Source organism: Ornithorhynchus anatinus, chromosome X3 (assembly GCF_004115215.2).
Source record: "Ornithorhynchus anatinus isolate Pmale09 chromosome X3, mOrnAna1.pri.v4, whole genome shotgun sequence".
In the NCBI taxonomy this organism is placed as follows: domain Eukaryota; kingdom Metazoa; phylum Chordata; class Mammalia; order Monotremata; family Ornithorhynchidae; genus Ornithorhynchus; species Ornithorhynchus anatinus.
In genome coordinates, this window is record NC_041751.1 from 4,537,444 (window position 1) to 4,555,327 (window position 17,884).

Here is a 17,884-nt window from a genome sequence, read left to right on the forward strand (position 1 = left end):
GCGCTTACTATGACATAATAATAATGACAATAATATTGGTCTTTGTTGAGCGCTTACTATGACATAATAATAATGACAATAATATTGGTCTTTGTTGAGCGCTTACTATGACATAATAATAATGACGATAATATTGGTCTTTGTTGAGCGCTTACTATGACCTAATAATAATGACAATAATATTGGTCTTTGTTGAGCGCTTACTATGACCTAATAATAATGACGATAATGTTGGTCTTTTTGAGCGCTTACTATGTAATAATAGTAATAATGATGTTGGTCTTTGTTGAGCGCTTACTAGGTAATAATAATGATGATGTTGGTCTTTGTTGAGTGCTTACTAGGTAATAATAATAATGATGTTGGTCTTTGTTGAGTGCTTACTAGGTAATAATAATAATGTGTTGGTATTTGTTGAGCGCTTACTATGAAATAATAATAATAATGTTGGTCTTTGTTGAGCGCTTACGAGGTAATAATAATGACAATAATGTTGATCTTCGTTGAGCGCTTGCTAGGTAATAATAATAATGTTGATCTTTGTTGAGCGCTTACTAGGTAATAATAATGACAATAATGTTGATCTTTGTTGAGCGCTTGCTAGGTAATAATAATAATGTCGGTCTTTGTTGAGCGCTTGCTAGGTAATAATAATAATGTTGGTCTTTGTTGAGTGCTTACTAGGTAATAATAATGACAATAATGTTGGTCTTTGTTGAGCGCTTGCTAGGTAATAATAATAATATTGGTCTTTGTTGAGTGCTTACTAGATAATAATAATAATAATGTTGGTCTTTTTCGAGCACTTACTATGTAATAATAATAACATTGTTGGTCTTTGTTGAGTGCTTATTATGAAATAATAATAATAATGTTGGTTTTGTTGAGCGGTTACTATGTGCAGAGCATTGTTCTAAGCACTGGGGGTAGATACAGGGTCATCAGGTTGTCCCACGTGAGGCTCACAGTTAATCCCCATTTGACAGATGAGGTCACTGAGGCCCAGAGAAGTGAAGTGACTCGCCCACTGTCACACAGCTGACCAGGGGCAGAGGCGGGATTCGAACCCATGACCTCTGACTCCCAAGCCCGGGCTCTTTCCACTGAGCCAGGCTGCTTCACCTTTACCACTTGTCAGCTGTGTGACTGTGGGCGAGTCACTTCACTTCTCTGGACCTCAGTTCCCTCATCTGTAAAATGGGGATGAAGACCGTGAGCCTCACGTGGGACAACCTGATGACCCTGGATCTCCCCCAGCACTTAGAACAGTGCTCCGCACAGAGTAAGCGCTTAACAAATACCGACATTATTATTATTATCCCAGCTCTGCCCCTGGTCAGCTGGGTGACTGTGGGCGAGTCACTTCACTTCTCTGGGCCTCAGTGACCTCATCTGTCAAATGGGGATGAAGACTGGGAGCCTCCCGTGGGACCACCTGATGACCCTGGATCTCCATTGTTCTCGTCTGTCCGTCTCCCCCGATTAGACCGTGAGCCCGTCAAACGGCAGGGACCGTCTCTATCTGTTGCCGACTTGTTCATCCCCAGCGCTTAGTACAGTGCTCTGCACATAGTAAGCGCTCAATAAATACTATTGAATGAATTGAATGAACACTATTAGACTGTGCGCCCGTCAAACGGCAGGGACGGTCTCTGTTGCCGACTTGTTCATTCCAAGCGCTTAGTACAGTGCTCCGCGCAGAGTAAGCGCTCAATAAATACTACTGAAGGAATGAATGGTGTTACAAGGAGGGGGGGGGGGGGTTCGGGCGGTAGGACCCGGCGGACGCCCTCCGGCCCTCCGTCTGGGCCGCGGCGTGAAATATTTCCCGGAAGTGGGGGGCGGGAGGTGGGGGGAGGTATTTGGCGCCGGGTCACGTGGGGGGGGGCCGAGGGAAGATGGCGGCGGCGATGACCTTTCGGCGGTTGGTGGGGCCCAGCCGGGCGCGCGCCTTCGGGGTGCGCGCGGCCCCCACTGGGGAAAAGGTCACGCACACTGGCCAGGTAACCAGCCCCCCTCCCCCCCCTCCATCCCATCAGCATCACACTGCTTCTGCTGGTTCTTAATAACATTAGATAGAATATACATAATAATAATATTATATACAATAAGGGTGGTATTTCATATTAAATACGATAAGGGTGGTATTTCATATTATATGCGATAAGGGTGATATTTAAGATTATATGCGATAAGGGTGGTATTTGTTAAGCCCTTATTAGGTGCTAAGCACTGTTCTAAACGCTGGGAGATCCAGGCTCCCCCGTGGGGCGCCCAGGCTTCACCCCCATTTTCCAGATGAGGTCACTGAGGCCCAGGGAGGTTGGTGTTTGTGAAGCGCTTGCGCTGTGCAGAGCACTGTTCGAAGCGCCGGGGGAGGTACAGGGTCATGGGGGCGGCTCGCAGGCTTCATCCCCATTTTGCAGATGAGGGGACTGAGGCCCAGAGAGGTTGGTGTTTGTTAAGGGTTGACTATGTGCAGAGCACTGTCGTAAGCGTTGGGGAGGAGGCAGGGTCATCGGGTGACCCACGTGGGGCTCACCCCCATTTGACAGATCGGGTCACTGAGGCCCAGAGAAATGAACCGACTTGGGGCTCACCGTCTCCATCCCCATTTGACAGATGGGGTCACTGAGGCCCAGAGAAGTCAAGTGACCTGGGGCTCGCCGTCTCCATCCCCATTTGACAGATGGGGGTCACTGAGGCCCAGAGAAGTCAACTGACTTGGGACTCACCGCCTTCATCCCCATTTGACAGATGGGGTCACTGAGGCCCAGAGAAGTCAAGTGACCTGGGGCTCGCCGTCTCCATCCCCATTTGACAGATGGGGTCACTGAGGCCCAGAGAAGTCAAGTGACTTGGGGCTCACCGTCTCCATCCCCATTGGACAGACGGGGTCACTGAGGCCCAGAGAAGTCAACTGACTTAGGGCTCACCGTCTTTATCCCCATTTGACAGATGGGGCCACTGAGACCCAGAGAAGTCAAGTGACTCGCCCAAAGTCACCCAGCTGACAAGCGGCTGGGTGGGGATTGGAACCCATGACCACTGACTCAGGCCTGGGCTCTTTCCACTGAACCACACTGCTTCTCTTAAGCACCCACCGTGTGCCCAGCTCCGTACTAAGCGCTGCGGTGGACCCGAGATCATCGGGCCCCATACTTGGGGCTCACCGCCTGAGGGGAAGCGGCCTAGCAATCAGAAGGTCGTGAGTTCTAATCCCAGCTCTGCCACCTGTCTGCACGGTGACCTTCACAGGGCCTTAGTGACCTCATCTGGAAAATGGGGGTCAAGACCGTGAGCCCCACCTGGGACAGGTTCTGTGTCCATCCCGATTTGCTCGGATCCACCCCAGCGCTTGGAACAGTGCCTCGCACATAGTAAGCGCTTAAATACCGTTACTATTATTATGCGGGGGTCACAGTCTAAGTAGGAGCAGCGGCCTAGCAGTCAGAAGGTCATGGGTTCTAATCCCAGCTCCCCCACCTGTCTGCTGGGTGACCTTGGACACTTCACTGGGCCTCGGTGACCTCATCTGGAAAATGGGGGTGGAGACTGTGAACCCCACGTTGGGCAGGGACTGTATCCAACCCAGCCTTTTCAGCCCTGATCTCTCTCCCGTCTCGCATCTCCTCCTGCCTTCAAGTCACCTCTACTTAATAACGTCGGTATTTGTTAAGCGCTTACTCTGTGCAGAGCACTGTTCTAAGCGCTGGGGGAGATACAGGCTCATCAGGTTGCCCCACGTGAGGCTCACGGTCTCGATCCCCATTGTACAGATGAGGTCACTGAGGCACAGAGAAGTGAAGTGACTTGCCCACAGTCACACAGTCTACTAGGCTGTCCTCCCGTCACCTCCGGCTTAACCTGCCCAAAACAGAACTCCTTATCGTCCCACCCAAACCCCGTCCTCCCCATCATTTTATTCAGCACCACCATCCCTCCTGTCTCACAATATTAAGAGTTTCAGGGATGGTGCAAATCCAACTGCAGAACTGTGAATTAAGGAGTCTGAATCCAACTGGGTAGATTACACAGAAGCCGAAGAATGGGCATTTCTGCGGGTGTAACAAACTCATTTGATCCCCTTCTGCTCTTTTCCGAAAAAATTCTTCTCCTTTTCTCTCCGGGGCTGAATATGAGACCTCTGCAGCCTGGATGGGGTCATTAAGGCCGCTCCCCAGATCTCTAAGCGTTCTACGCTGATCGTCGGCCTAGGGAAGCCAAGTTCCACTAGGTTTTCATCGGTGCCTGTCGGGCTCACAACCAACCCCGGGCAGAATAATCCTGTCCCAAGTGGGTTTTGTAACCTCGTCGGTTGTTAGGTAGGCATAATAATAATAATAATAATGTTGGTATTTGTTAAGCGCTATGTGCAGAGCACCGTTCTAAGCGCTAGGGTAGATACAGGGTAATCAGGTTGTCCCACGGGAGGCTCGCGGTTAATCCCCATTTTACAGATGAGGGAACTGAGGCCCAGAGAAGTGAAGTGACTCGCCCACAGTCACACAGCTGACAAGTGGCAGAGCCGGGGTTCGAACCCATGACCTCTGACTCCCAAGTCCGGGCTTTTTCCACTGAGCCACGCTGCTTCTCAATGCAGACGTGTAGTTCCGATCCCTTCGAGAAATGTCCCAACTCCATCTCGGAAAAGACAGTTTTCTATAATCATGCCTTCCCCGCCTCCCGTTTTGGTATTTCGTTTTCGCGTCAGCGATTATCTTGAATTTGCTCAACTTGAGGCTGATGCTTGGCACCCTGTAACCATCAGAGGGGTAGTGGTGATTCAGGGAAGTCTGCTGAAGGAGGACAATACTAATCATCAAGAAAATGTGCTTTTTTAGGGCACTAGTTTAGCCCTTACTGGGTGTCAAGCGCAGTTGCAAGCACTGGGGTGGATTCGAGACAAAAATTCGATGAGACGTGGTCCCTATCCCATCTGGGGCTCACAGTGCAAGTCAGAAGGAGGAGGATTTAATCCCCATTTGACAGATGAGGTAAATGAGAACCAGAGGACTTGAGTGACTTGCCCAGGGTCACACAGCAAGCCAAAAGAGGAGCTAGGGTTAGAGCCCAGGTCCTCTGACTCCGATTCCCATTCTTTTTCCACGGGGCCAACGTGCCTCTTTTAGGACTCTGTTAGTCACGCTTCAGATCGGGAAGGTTTTATCCCAGCTTCTGTCTCGTCGATGGAATGCTAGCATTTTCTTATGTTTTTTATAAGTATCCTTTCTCGTTCAAGGTTTACGACGCGGACGACTACAGGAGGGTCCGTTTTGTCGGGCGCCAGAAAGAGGTAAACTTCCTCGTATCGTTGATCTCGAGAGAGAAGGGTCAAACTGAATCAAAATTTGATGGTGCAAAATTGAAACTGACCTGCGTTATATGAGGTTAACCAGAGTTAAGTTAAACCCCACTCGACCGTAAGTTCGTTGTGGGCGAGGAACATGCCGATCAGTGCTGTGGTATTGTACTCTCCCAAGCTCTGAGTACAGTGCTTTGCGCAAAGTAAGCGCTCAGAAAATACCACTGATGGATGATAGAGGATCTCTTTGTATCCGTCACAATCTGGACGGTGGCCGTGAGGCCACTCTTTTGTCCGTAAAGTGGGTTACACATTGGATTTCTTCCACTCGGGTGCTAGCGCTTTCGTTTATGCCGAGGTAGAGTGTTTTAAAATGATTGTTGAGTAGAAAGACTCCGAATTGATCCTGAAAGTTTAATGATCGAATGTTAATAATAATATTGGTATTTGTTAAGCGCTTACTGGGTGCAGAGCACTGTTCTGAGCGCTGGGGGAGATACAGGGTGATCAGGTGGTCCCACGTGGGGCTCACAGTTTTAATCCCCATTTTACAGACGGGGGAACCGAGGCTCAGAGAAGTGAAGTGACTTGCCCACAGTCACACAGCTGACAAGGGGCAGAGCCGGGATTCGAACCCATTACCTCTGACTCCCAAGCCCGGGCTCTTTCCACTGAGCCACGCTGCTTCTCCGCTGTTAATGAACTGCAAACCTGCTCACCTAGGCATCAAAGACACCTTTGTGGGTAAATAGGTTTTTATAATAATAGTAGGAATAATGATAATGATATTTCTTATGCACTTACTCTGTGTCGAGCACTGTTCTAAGCACTGGGGTAGGTACAGGTTAATCAGGTTGGACCCAGTCCCTGTCCCACATCGGGCTCACAGTCTTAAACCCTTCCTTTCAGATGAGGTAACAGGTCCAGAGAAGTTAAGCGACTCACCCAAGGTCCCCCAGCAGAAAAGTGCTGGAGCTGGGATTAGAACCCAGGTCCTTCTGTCTCCCAGGCCCGGGCTCTGTCCCCGAGACCTCACCGCTCCTGTTTCCCCCCTGGGGGATTGCACTGGGTCACCTACTCACCCAACGCCGTTGCGTCCATCTTCCCGATGAAAGATTCCCCAGCTTCCCCTGCATCCCAGGAGCTGCAGCTCTGTATCCCAAAACTGGGACAGTCGGAGCAGGTGCAGCCGAAAGGGTCCTCTCCTCCCCAGATTTGGGTTTCTCCATCGTGGAAACTTCAGTTGGGAAGGTTAGAGGGAGCAGTGAGGAACACCGGTGTGGAAATAGGAGTTTAGATTGCTCTAATCTCGTGTCTCTTGACATCTTCATAAAGGACTCAGGTCCAGCAAAAATAATGGGGATGGAAAGAGAGATTTATTTCCCCTCAAGGACCCGCAGGAAAATATTAGAAAATATGAATTCATAAACCCCTAGGTTCGTGAGACCGGTGGTTTAACCAATAAGCTAGGTGGGCTATGCTTTAATTTTATCCCTCTTGATAGCTCCAGGACTTCTTTTGTGCTTCCCTTTTTTTTTTTTTTTTAATACCTTCTCTTCCTAGGCGCCAGTAAGATTAATCACTCAGCTCTTCCATCTCCCTCAAAACCAGTTTGAACAAGTCCATACAAATGCCTCCATTCACAGCTCTTGAGTAGTCGCTTTTAGCTGTTTCAGTTCAAAAACTCATTTGGAGAACGAACTTCAGTTTGTTCTCTCAAGTTAGTTTCCAGAGAGCACAAAGCTACTGCAGAGACTTGCTCTGCATTTTTCTTTTTTAATCCCCAGAGCGCTCTTTAAGGTACCCAAGTAGCAGCTTCAAATTCGCATGATATTTCTTAGGCAAAAGGACAGTGCGAGTTGAAGTTTTCATCTCTGTAGCATTTGCAGAAGTGCTTTCCAGCCAAGGCTCCGTGAATTAGGACAGGGTCTGTGCCCCGTTTCAATTTGGGGCTCTTCGGACGTTGGCTTTAACCTTGGGGTGTTGGAGAACTGTAAAAGACGGGTTTAACTTGGGTAGGTTTGAAGCAGCTTCGACGCTGGCCAGAAACCGATCCATCAATCAGTGGTATTTACTGAGCGCTCACCGTGGGCGGAGAACTGTACTAAGCACTTGGGAGAGCACAACATAACAGGGTCGGTAGGTTCGTTCGCCCTGCTCACCGCTACCTTACTGTCTGAGGGCTGTGAGTTTTCTTCCGGTGACCATTCCCAAATGGGGCAGCTGAGGATAAGTGAAAATCAACACTAATTGACGACAGAAAACATTCAAATGGTTTCGTCTACCCAGAGCATTTGTGGGCCCGAAGAGAATGAGAAGAAAAGTTTAGCTACTAAGTTGTTTTTACTGAAAAACAGAAGAGAGGGCTGCTTTTGATTTCGGCAGCCATTGAGCGGACAGTATGAATCGGTTCCCGTGGTCATCGTGGAAACCGATATTCCCCTCTTCCTCTCGGAGTGCGGAATCCTTCCTAGTCATGCGAGAACTCAAACCGTTGACGCTCTGACCGGCGTGCTCTCCCAAGCGCTTAGCACGGTGCTCGGCACACCGTAAAGGGCTCCAGAAATACGATCGACGGACTTACCCTGAAAGGCGGCTCCGATGCAACGCGGCCCGCTCTCCAACGGTCTGTTGAGTACTTTGCATTCCCGCAGTTGAACTAAGTTTCAGGAACGAGGCATTAATAATGGGGTCGGGTCACGGATTCCTCTTCTTAAAGCGCCGCATGGAGTGACAGTCGTGCCGACCCCCTGTCAGTCAGAAACGTCAAAGCTTCAAACGTCTCTCCCTCGAGGAGGCGGTCGGGCCTCCGTAACTGGCATGATTAACAAACGGCTCGGCACCGGGGTGACCCACCGAGGTTTTTTTGTCACTCATTTAGGCAGCGTCGTATTGAAACGCTACGGCTTCATTTGTCCGCCTGGTCCTCTCTTCCGCCCGCGCCAGAGGTGATGTACTTGAGCGTTCGTCACTCGCTGCGTACGCACTCACGGGATGTCACAGTAAGGGGACGGACGAGGCCGTCAACCAAGATAGTCCGTTTCGAGGAGCTTGAACAAAGCCTTAAGATAATGCCGCGCAGCTTGATGTTTTCGCTTTGAACGCGTCTGCCTTCTGTCCCAACCCCTTCTCCGTTTGGTAAAAATAATAAAAAAAAAAATGGTAGTATTTGTTAAGCGCTTACTATGTGCAAAGCACTGTTCTAAGCACTGGGGGATACGAGGCGATCAGGTTGTCCCACGTGGGGCTCACAGTTTGAATCCCCATTTTACAGACGAGGTAACTGAGGCACCGAGAAATTAAGTGACTTGCCCAAGGCCACACAGCCGACAAGTGGCAGAGCTGGGATTCGAACCCATGACCTCTGACTCCCGAGCCCGGGCTCTTTCCGCCGAGCCACGCTGCTTCCTTTAAAACCAAAGGGGAAGGATATCCAGCGGAATAAGCGGCGAGAAAGATTTCTGTAGCGTCTCTCCCCTCCGCATCCCGTAGAGCCGTCGACGGACGAGAAGCCCAAGTTCCATTTTTGAATAGATATCGAACGCGGATTAAAAGGTGACTCCGTCTTTGTGAAAGAGCGTGATGGCCAAAAGATGGTAGTAATACTAGAAAGCAATTAAATGGGAAGGATTTGAGGTACAGGTGATGTAATTAAATAGATCTGATGTTTGCGTACTTTCAAGAGATACTGTCTTCACCTGCTACAGGAGTCTTGATTCAGTGACTGGACTCTTCCTTTACATCTCAGTTTGTGGGGTTTTTTTGTTGTTTTTAATTTTAATGGCATTTGTTAGGCGCTTACTGTGTGCCAGGCACTGTACTAAATGCTGGGGTAGATAGAAGAGAATCAGCTTGGACACAGTCCCCGTCCCACACAGGGCTCACAGTCTCAATCCCCTTTTTACAAATGAGGTAACTGAGGCCCAGAGAAGTGAAGCGACTTGCCCAAGATCACACGACCGACCAGCGGCGGAGCCCGGATTAGAATTCAGGGCCTTCTGACTCCCAGGTCCGTGCCCTAACCACCAGGCCACGCCGCTTCTCCAAAACAACTCATTTTAGTGCAGACTGGGGACTCTTCACGTATTTCCAACCCATCAGTTTAGCCCCAGCTTTGAGCGCTTCCATTCCGGAATGCCCTTCCGTCATCTCACAAGGGTACACAGTGGGAAACCGACGATCTGAACGCCTGTTATCCGAATGAAGGTGACGTCGCTCAATACGAGAAAGAGTACGGAGAATTGAGCGCGGTCGGACTCGTGCCTCCCCGAGATAACCGAACGGGTTTCGGATTTCTGAGTTGGCCTCAGTCCCAGGGAGTTAGGATAATTGGCTTTCTGCTGTATTCTTTTAAATTTTCCCATCCAAAGACTCCACTCTGTTCTGCTTAACTTGTTATATCTGAAACGGTGGTAGCGCAGGGGGATGTTATAAAAGGCAAGCTAAGGAAAATGTGATATTCTTAGTTCCTACCTTGGCACGGCGTCTTTGTCAAATGGAGAGCGTTGCGTTTCACCGGGCGTACGTAAAAATGGGTTGAATGTCACCGTCGCCCACCAGAATTTTCATCGGCTCGGGCACGCTAATCTCCGGGACTAAATTAGGATCGATAATATTGAAAACGATCTGTGAGGTGTGGCTCTGGAGAAGGCTTGGAAGCTGGAAGGGGAAGTCCAGAGGGGCATTGAGCAAATTGCCGGGATGCGTGCATCCATTCATTCAATCAGTCGTATTTGAGCGCTTACCGTGTGCAGAGCACTGTACTAAGAGAGTACAGTATCACAATAACCAGACGCATCCCCTGCCCGCAAGGACCTTCCAGCCTAGCCGGGGGAGACAGACGTGAGCAGAAATAAATAAATGACAGATAGGGATATAAGTGGTGTGGGGCTGGGGCGGAGGGATGAGCGAAGGGAGCAAGTCCGGGTGACGCAGAAGGGAGTGGGAGAGGAGGAAAGAAGGGCTCAGTCGGGGAAGATCTCTTAGTCACCTCACTTCTCCGTGCCTCGGTTCCCTCATCTGTCAAATGGGGATTAAGATTGTGAGCCTCACGTGGGACAACCGGATTCCCCTGTATCTACCCCAGCGCTCAGAACAGTGCTCTGCACATAGTAAGCGCTTGACAAATACCAACATTATTATTATTATTATTATTATTATTAAGAGATGGGCCTTCAATAAGGCTTTGAAGTCGGAGAGAGTCATTGAATCTCTCCCTTCGCACCCCCACCCTGCCTTTCCAGCCCAAGCCCCCAGCCATCTCCCTTGCTTCCCCGGCTGACTTGTTTCCGTCTTTCCGGCCGGCGCGGGCTGTCCGCCGAGCCGGCGTCGTTACCCGCCTCCTCCCCGTCGTCCCCTCTCCCCGTCCTGAGCCTGACCCCGGTGCCGGCCCCCTGCCCTGCCTCCCCAGCCGCCCTCTTCCTCGGAAGATTCCCGACCTCTTTCCCGAGCGCCCGTGGGAGGAGGTGTGTAGTCGGTCTCCTCCTCCTCGCGCCGAAATGTCAGCACCGGGCCCTGATGACGTTCCCCCCAGCACTCCCTTTGTACTTTTCCCAAGCACTCAGTCCAGGAAGGGCTCAAATACCTCCGATGGATTCAGGGGCCTGGTAGCCATTTCCCCGAATTCCTGGAATATCTCGCTCTGCTTCTGCGCGGAGCCCCCTTCTGCGTGCAGAACACCGTCCTGAGCGTTTGGGAGAATACAGTTTTTATTTTCGTCTCCCCCATTGGAGTGGAAGCCGCCTGCGGGCAGGATCAAGTCACCTTGTTTTCCTGTACTTCCCCAGCGCTTAGCACGGTGCAGTGGGTAATCCAACCCGATTACCTTGTATCTACCCTAGTGCTTAGAACAGTGCCTGGCTCGTAATAAGCCCTTCACAAATACCATAAAGAGAAATTTGCACGGCACCAAGTGGGAGCTAAGTAAATGGGATTTCCACTGCCACTCCCAAATCCTCTAGGACATCCCCGTCGGCCTTTAAACCAGCATCTCTTAACACATCAGCTATTCTAGCCGCTTGGTACTGCTGGATTCTTCCTTTAAAGCTCGTGAAGAAAATCCATCCTCGGTCGGCGGTGGCTACGGACCTCATGGGTTAGTGTGAAAATCTGAAGATTTTCCTGTTCACTCTTCCTGTCTTCAGGTGAATGAAAACTTTGCAATTGACTTGATAGCCGAACAGCCGGTGAGTCAAGTGGAAAGTCGGGTGATATCCTGTGATGGGGGAGGAGGAGCGTTGGGACACCCCAAAGTATACATCAATTTGGTAAGTCGCCCCCGGACAACCTCTGGAATTCACCTTTTTTTTTAAAAAAAAAAAAGCTATAGAAACGGTCATTATTTTACCAAATAACAAATGAACACCCTCTCTGCCCAGAGACAAGCCCAAAGGTGCTTTTCTTTTGCGTCTGGATCGGGTGGTTCTAAATTTAGTTTTGCTTCTCTTATTTTCTTCAAAATGGATGGTCGGTAGTAGCATCTCTGTTTAGCACTCAAATGATTTCTTTAGAGGCCAGGTTTAACTTCCGTGCCTGGTTTTAATAGCTGACAGATGGCATTTAGAGGTAGTTGTACAGCCAAAGGAGTGTTCGTCAACACTACGTTGGCTCAGTGGAAAGAGCCCGGGCTTGGGAGTCAGAGGTCATGGGTTCGAATCCATTTGGCAGCTGTGTTACTGTGGGCAAGTCACTTCACTTCTCTGTGCCTCAGTGACCTCATCTGTAAAATGGGGAGTAACTCACGTGGGACCACCCGATTACCCTGTATCTCCCCCAGCGCTTAGAACAGTGCTCCGCACGTCGTAAGCGCTTAACAAACACCGACATTATTATTGTTTCATGAAGTTCTTTTTATAAACTGGCATCACGTTCTTCAAGAACTTCCCCTTTAGAGAAGCAGCGTGGCCTAATGGGTAGAGCATTAGAACCCCCGCTCTGCCACTTGTCTGCCGTGTCACCTTGGGCAAATCACTGCTCTGGGCCTCAGTTACCTCATCTGTAAAATGGGGATTAAGACTGAAAGCCCCATGTGGGACAAGGAACAGTGGCTAAACTGATTAGCTTGTCTCCGTCCCGGCGCTTCGGTAAAGTGCTTGGCATATAGTGAGCCCCATGTGGGACAGAGATTGCGTCCCAGCTGACAAACTTGTCTCTACCCCAGGGCTTAGACCAGTGCCTGGCACATAATAAGCGCTTAACAAATACCATTATTATTTATTATTATTATTGGGAAAATGTGCGTGGTCGTATTCGAGCCCTAGCCAGCACTGCCGACACGCACAGAATAGTTTCTTCCAACATCTCACGGGCTCCGTCCGGGCGGACCCATGTGGGCGGGAGAACTTTCTCAGATTTCCCGGTGGGCAGGATCTTCAAAACTCAGCGCAAACTTGCATCCCAGGAGAACTGACCGTTCATTCATTCAATAGTATTTATTGAACGCTTACTATGTGCAGAGCACTGTACTAAGCGCTTGGAAGGGACAAATCGGTAACAGATAGAGACGGTCCCTGCCCTTCGACGGGCGCACGGTCTAATCGGGGGAGACGGACAGACGAGAACGATGGCGATAAATAGAATCGAGGGGAAGAACATCTCATTAAAACAATAGCAATAGCAAATTCGCCGCGCTGCCTCGCCAGCAGGCTCTTGCCACGTCTCGGGCCGTCGAGTCGTCTCCGACCCACAGCGACGCCAAGGACGCGTCTCTCCCAGAACGCCCCGCCGCCATCTGCGATCGTTCTGGGAGTGGATCCCAAGAGTTTTCTCGGTCAAGGTACGGAAACGGCCACGGCCTCCTTCCGCGCCGTAAACCCGAGTCTCCGCCCTCGACTCTCTCCCGTGCCGCTGCTGCCCCGCGCAAGTCAATTTTAACTTGTAGCCGGTGGCCTTCTCCTCGCCGGCCACTGCCCGAGCTAGGAGTGGAACGGGTAGACCACCGCTCGACTCTCCCAACCGTAGCCGAGAGGACTGAAAAGTCTCCGGGCGCGATCCTGAGAGGGTAGCAGGCTGTTAAACACCTGCATATCTAATAATAATAATAATACTGTTGGTATTTGTTAAGCGCTTACTATGTGCAGAGCACTGTTCTAAGCGCTGGGGTAGACACAGGGGAATCAGGTGGTCCCAGTCTTATTCCCCATTTTCCAGATGAGGTCACTGAGGCACAGGGAAGTGAAGTGACTCGCCCACAGTCACACAGCTGACAAGTGGCAGAGCCGGGATTTGAAATCATGACCTCTGACTCCAAAGCCCGTGCTTTTTCCACTGAGCCACGCTGCTTCTGTCCGCTTGGCGGAAAGAAGTATTTCAGGAACCTAAATCTCACCAAGCAGATCCATCGTCTTTAAAAAATTCAGAATCGCCGTCTAGGTCTAATGGATTTTTCTTCTCTCCAGGACAAAGAGACAAAAACCGGGACGTGCGGTTACTGTGGACTTCAGTTTAAACAACACCACCACCACTGAAACAGGACCGGTGCTCTCCGTACCTCGCGACGATCCAGGCGCGAGGATTTTGGTTCCAAATAAAATCTATATTTAAAACTCGCAGGTATCCTGAAAATGTTCCGTGAATTAAAAGACTCCAGCTAAGCCCGGCGGACGTGACTTTTTCTGGGCGTCGGTCGGTCCTCTGGATCGTGAACTGAGCGCCGTAGAGCCCCGAGCCTGCTGCCAAGTCATTTTTCTTACAGGGAGAAAAGGGATCTCCCCGAGCCACAGGAGAACAGTGTTTTGAGTGTCCCCGAGTATGGCCGCGCATCTAGAGAACCGGGAAGAAAGAAAGAAAGGCCTCTGCTCTGCTCGCAGATGGACGGTGGCCTGGTGCATAGAGCCAGGGCCTGCGTTCTAATCCCGGCTCCTCCACTCGTCGGCTCTGGGGCCTCGGGCAAGTCACTTGGCTTCTCTGGGCCTCTTTTCCCTCATCTGTAAAATGGGGATTAAGCCTGTGGAGTCCCATGTGGGGGTCAGGGACTGCGGCCAACCTGATTAGCTGGTATCGCAACCAGCGGCCGCTTGACACACGGTGAGCGCGCAACGAGTACATCCTTATCATTATGGAACCGCCTTCCCCTTCCCGTACAACGGTCCGCCGCTCTCCCCACCTTCAAAGCCGTATTAAAAATCCCATCTCCCCGAGGCCTTCCCCGACGTAATCCTCGTTTCTCCGGCTCCCTCTCCCTCCCGCAACACCCCTGCGATTGGATCCGGTAGCCTTTATTCACTCCACCCTTAGCCCCGAAGCACTTGGGCACCTAACCATAATTGATTTATTTCTCTTAATGTCCGTCTCCCCCTCTAGACTGTAAGCTTCTGGGGGGGCAGGGAATGTGTCTACCCGCTCTTCTATTTTACTCCCCCCCCACAGAGTAAGTGCTCGGTACAGTTGATTGAATCATTGATTGAAAGGAGAGAAGGGGCTGGTCACGTATCCCTTTTCTCCTCCCCGCCCCAGAAAGCTGAGGCGCCCCGGAGGAGAGGGTAATAATGATAACTGTGGTAATTAAAGCACTTGCCGTGTGCCAGGCACCGTTCTAAGCACCGGGGCTGATACGAGCTCATCGGGTTGGACCCGGTCCCTGTCCCACGTGGGGCTCACAGTCTCAAGCCCCATTTTAGAGATGAGGTCACTGAGGCACGGGGAAGCAAAATGACTCGCCCGAGGTCACACAGCAGGCAGAAGCAGCGGGGCTCAGCGGAAAGAGTCCGGGCTTGGGAGTCAGAGCTCGTGGGTTCGAATCCCGGCTCGGCCGCTCGGCAGCTGTGTGACCGTGGGCGAGTCGCTTCACGTCTCTGTGCCTCAGTTCCCTCATCTGTAAGATGGGGATTAACCGTGAGCCTCTCGTGGGACAACCTGATGACCCTGTATCTACCCCAGCGCTTAGAACGGTGCCCTGCACACAGTAAACGCTTAACAGATACCTACCTTATTATTATTAAGTCGCGGAGCCGGGATTAAAACCCATGACCTGACTTCCAGGCCCGTGCTCTAGCCGTTTCGCCATGCCGCTTGTCAGAGGGTTGAAACTTGGCTGTGGGCGGGGAACGTGTCTGTTATATCGTACTCTCCTAAGCGCTTAGTACTGCGCACAGTAGAGGGTCAAATACAGTCGACTGACTCTAGAAGCAGCGCGGCTCAGCGGAAAGGGAGCACGGGCTTTGGAGTCAGAGGTCATGGGTTCGAATCCCCACTCTGCCACTCGTCAGCTGTGGGACCGTGGGCGAGTCACTTAACTTCTCTGTGCCTCAGTGACCTCATCTGGAAAATGGGGATGAAGACTGTGAGCCCCACGTGGGACAACCTGATTCCCCTGTGGCTACCCCAGCGCTTAGAACAGTGCCCTGCACATAGTAAGCGCTTAACAAATGCCAACATTATTATTATTAAATTCAGAATAGGGGGAAGGTGGGAATCAATCGTTGTCAACCTAATAGTACAGCACACTGCACACGAAGTTTATTAAATACGACTGATACTACTGCACGTCGCTGGATCACCTCATCTGGAAAATGGGGATGAAGACGGTGAGCCCCACGTGGGACAACCTGATTCCCCTATGTCTACCCCAGCGCTTAGAACAGTGCTCGGCACATAGTAAGCGCTTAACAAATACCAACATTATTACCCTCTCATTTTGACATCCAGGGCCTTGGTTGAGTTCAGGAGAGATTAGGGAGTAAATAGATAATGGGTCCCCTGGACTCAAAACAACAGAGAGTCACTCTGGAAAGCAGCTAAGTGCTAGGGAAAGAAAAGTGAAAACAAGCCTGGGGGAAGACTATTCATGTTCCCAGTTATTCCATGAATATTTCAAAATGGAGATTAAAATCAATTTTTACCACTTTCTCTCACGACTCGTTGACAAGAGGAACCTGTGGATTTCTTTCGAACCGGGGTGGCCGAATCCCACGCCGTCCGCCTAGCTACGGCCGGCCGGTGTTAAGAGCGCGGAGGGAGGACGGGGGGGGTAGGAAGCAGAAGCCGATTTTATTTTCAGAAGACTGTCGAGCTAAGGAAACGTCATCGACCTGGGTAAATAGCCCTGCGGTTTCAAGCGGACGTCTCCCGCTTCGTTACTTCCTAAAAGTGTCCCTTCGATTTTAAGGGAAGGATTAAGATTTCTGACAACCCGGTATGTCTTCGTTGTGTAAAATCCGTTGTCTCATTACTCTCCCGTGGCTTTCTCTTCACTTTCATTAAGGGTACACCTTTTAAATATTCATTTTATTAGTTTCTTAATTACAGATTAGACTGGTCTGGGTGTTGCCTTTCCTTTATGGATGATTTTAAGCGGTTGATTTATGGAGTTTTGGCAGCAGGTCAGAAGCCTAGAATAGTTTCAACCTTGCTGGGTGGAACGAGCAATCAGAGCCTTGTAATTTCTCAGGGTGTCTAATAGACAAAAATGAGACCTTCCTTTGTCTCGGCCTAATTATGAACGTGGACGAGAGATCAATTAGAAAATGGGAATGTCAGAGATACCGCTGGGCTATTTGGGGTGATTTAGTGAAGGTTTGGACAGGGATTACTCCAGGCCTGGTGGGTGAGGAAGTTACCGAGCGGTCACATCCGGATTATATCCCTCTACTCGGACACCGGGATCTCACAGGCTCAAAAGAATTCCCAATTTCCCTTCCTGGTTCTTCACCGATCCGGTCTCCGGATCGGCCCGAGGGCCGACGACCACCCCGAGGGATGCGTTTCACTCCTCTTTCCACTTGAAATGTCCACTGATCGCCGCGTGGCTCGGTGGAAAGAGCCCGGGCTTGGGAGTCGGAGGTCATGAGTTCGAATCTTCGATCTGCCGCTTGTCTGCCGTGTGACCTTGGGCAAGCCACTTCTCCAGGCCTCAAGTTATTCCTCTCTAAAACGGGGATTAAGACGGTAAGCCCCTGGTGGGACAAGAAACTGTGGCTCGACTGATTAGCCTGTCTCTATCCAGGCGCTTAGGTAAAGCGCCTGGCATATAGTGCGCGGTTAACATTAAAAAAACCCCAAACAGGCAAAAAACACGCCCAAATCCTCAACCAGTCCAGAAACTCAAAGAAGCAGCGTGGTTCAGTGGAAAGAGCCCGGGCTTGGGAGCCGGAGATCATGGGTTCGAATCCCGGCTCCGCCGCTGGTCAGCTGTGTGGCCTTGGGCTGGTCACTTCACTTCTCTGGGCCTCAGTGACATCTGCAAAATGGGGACGAGGACTGGGAGCCGTACGTGGGACCACCTGATTACCTTGTATCTACCCCAGCGCTCAGAGCAGTGCTCGGCACATAGTAGGTACTTAACAAAGAGAAGCAGCATGGCTCAGTGGAAAGAGCCCGGGCTTGGGAGTCGGAGGTCACGGGTTCGAATCCCGGCTCCGCCGCTGGCCAGCTGTGTGACTTTGGGCAAGTCACTTCATTTCTCTGGGCCTCAGTTACCTCATCTGTAAAATGGGGATTCAAACTGTGAGCCCCACGTGGGACAACCTGATCACCTTGTATCCCTCAGGACTTAGAATAGTGCTTTGCACATAGTAAACGCTTAACAAATACCACCGTTTATTTTTATTTACCCCAGCGCTTAGAACAGTGCTTGGCACAAAG

At 50.6% G+C, this 17,884-nt stretch overlaps 1 protein-coding gene across 1 annotated transcript; it reads left to right on the forward strand.

The window, feature by feature from the left end:
• The first annotated feature begins 1,880 nt into the window (after positions 1-1,880).
• On the forward strand, positions 1,881-13,896 carry NDUFS6 (NADH:ubiquinone oxidoreductase subunit S6). Its single transcript, XM_029054117.2, has 4 exons — positions 1,881-2,003; positions 5,243-5,296; positions 11,449-11,571; positions 13,702-13,896. The coding sequence occupies exons 1-4, from the start codon at positions 1,899-1,901 to the stop codon at positions 13,768-13,770; spliced, it is 351 nt and encodes a 116-aa protein (XP_028909950.1). The 5' UTR covers positions 1,881-1,898; the 3' UTR covers positions 13,771-13,896.
• The last annotated feature ends 3,988 nt before the right edge of the window (positions 13,897-17,884 follow it).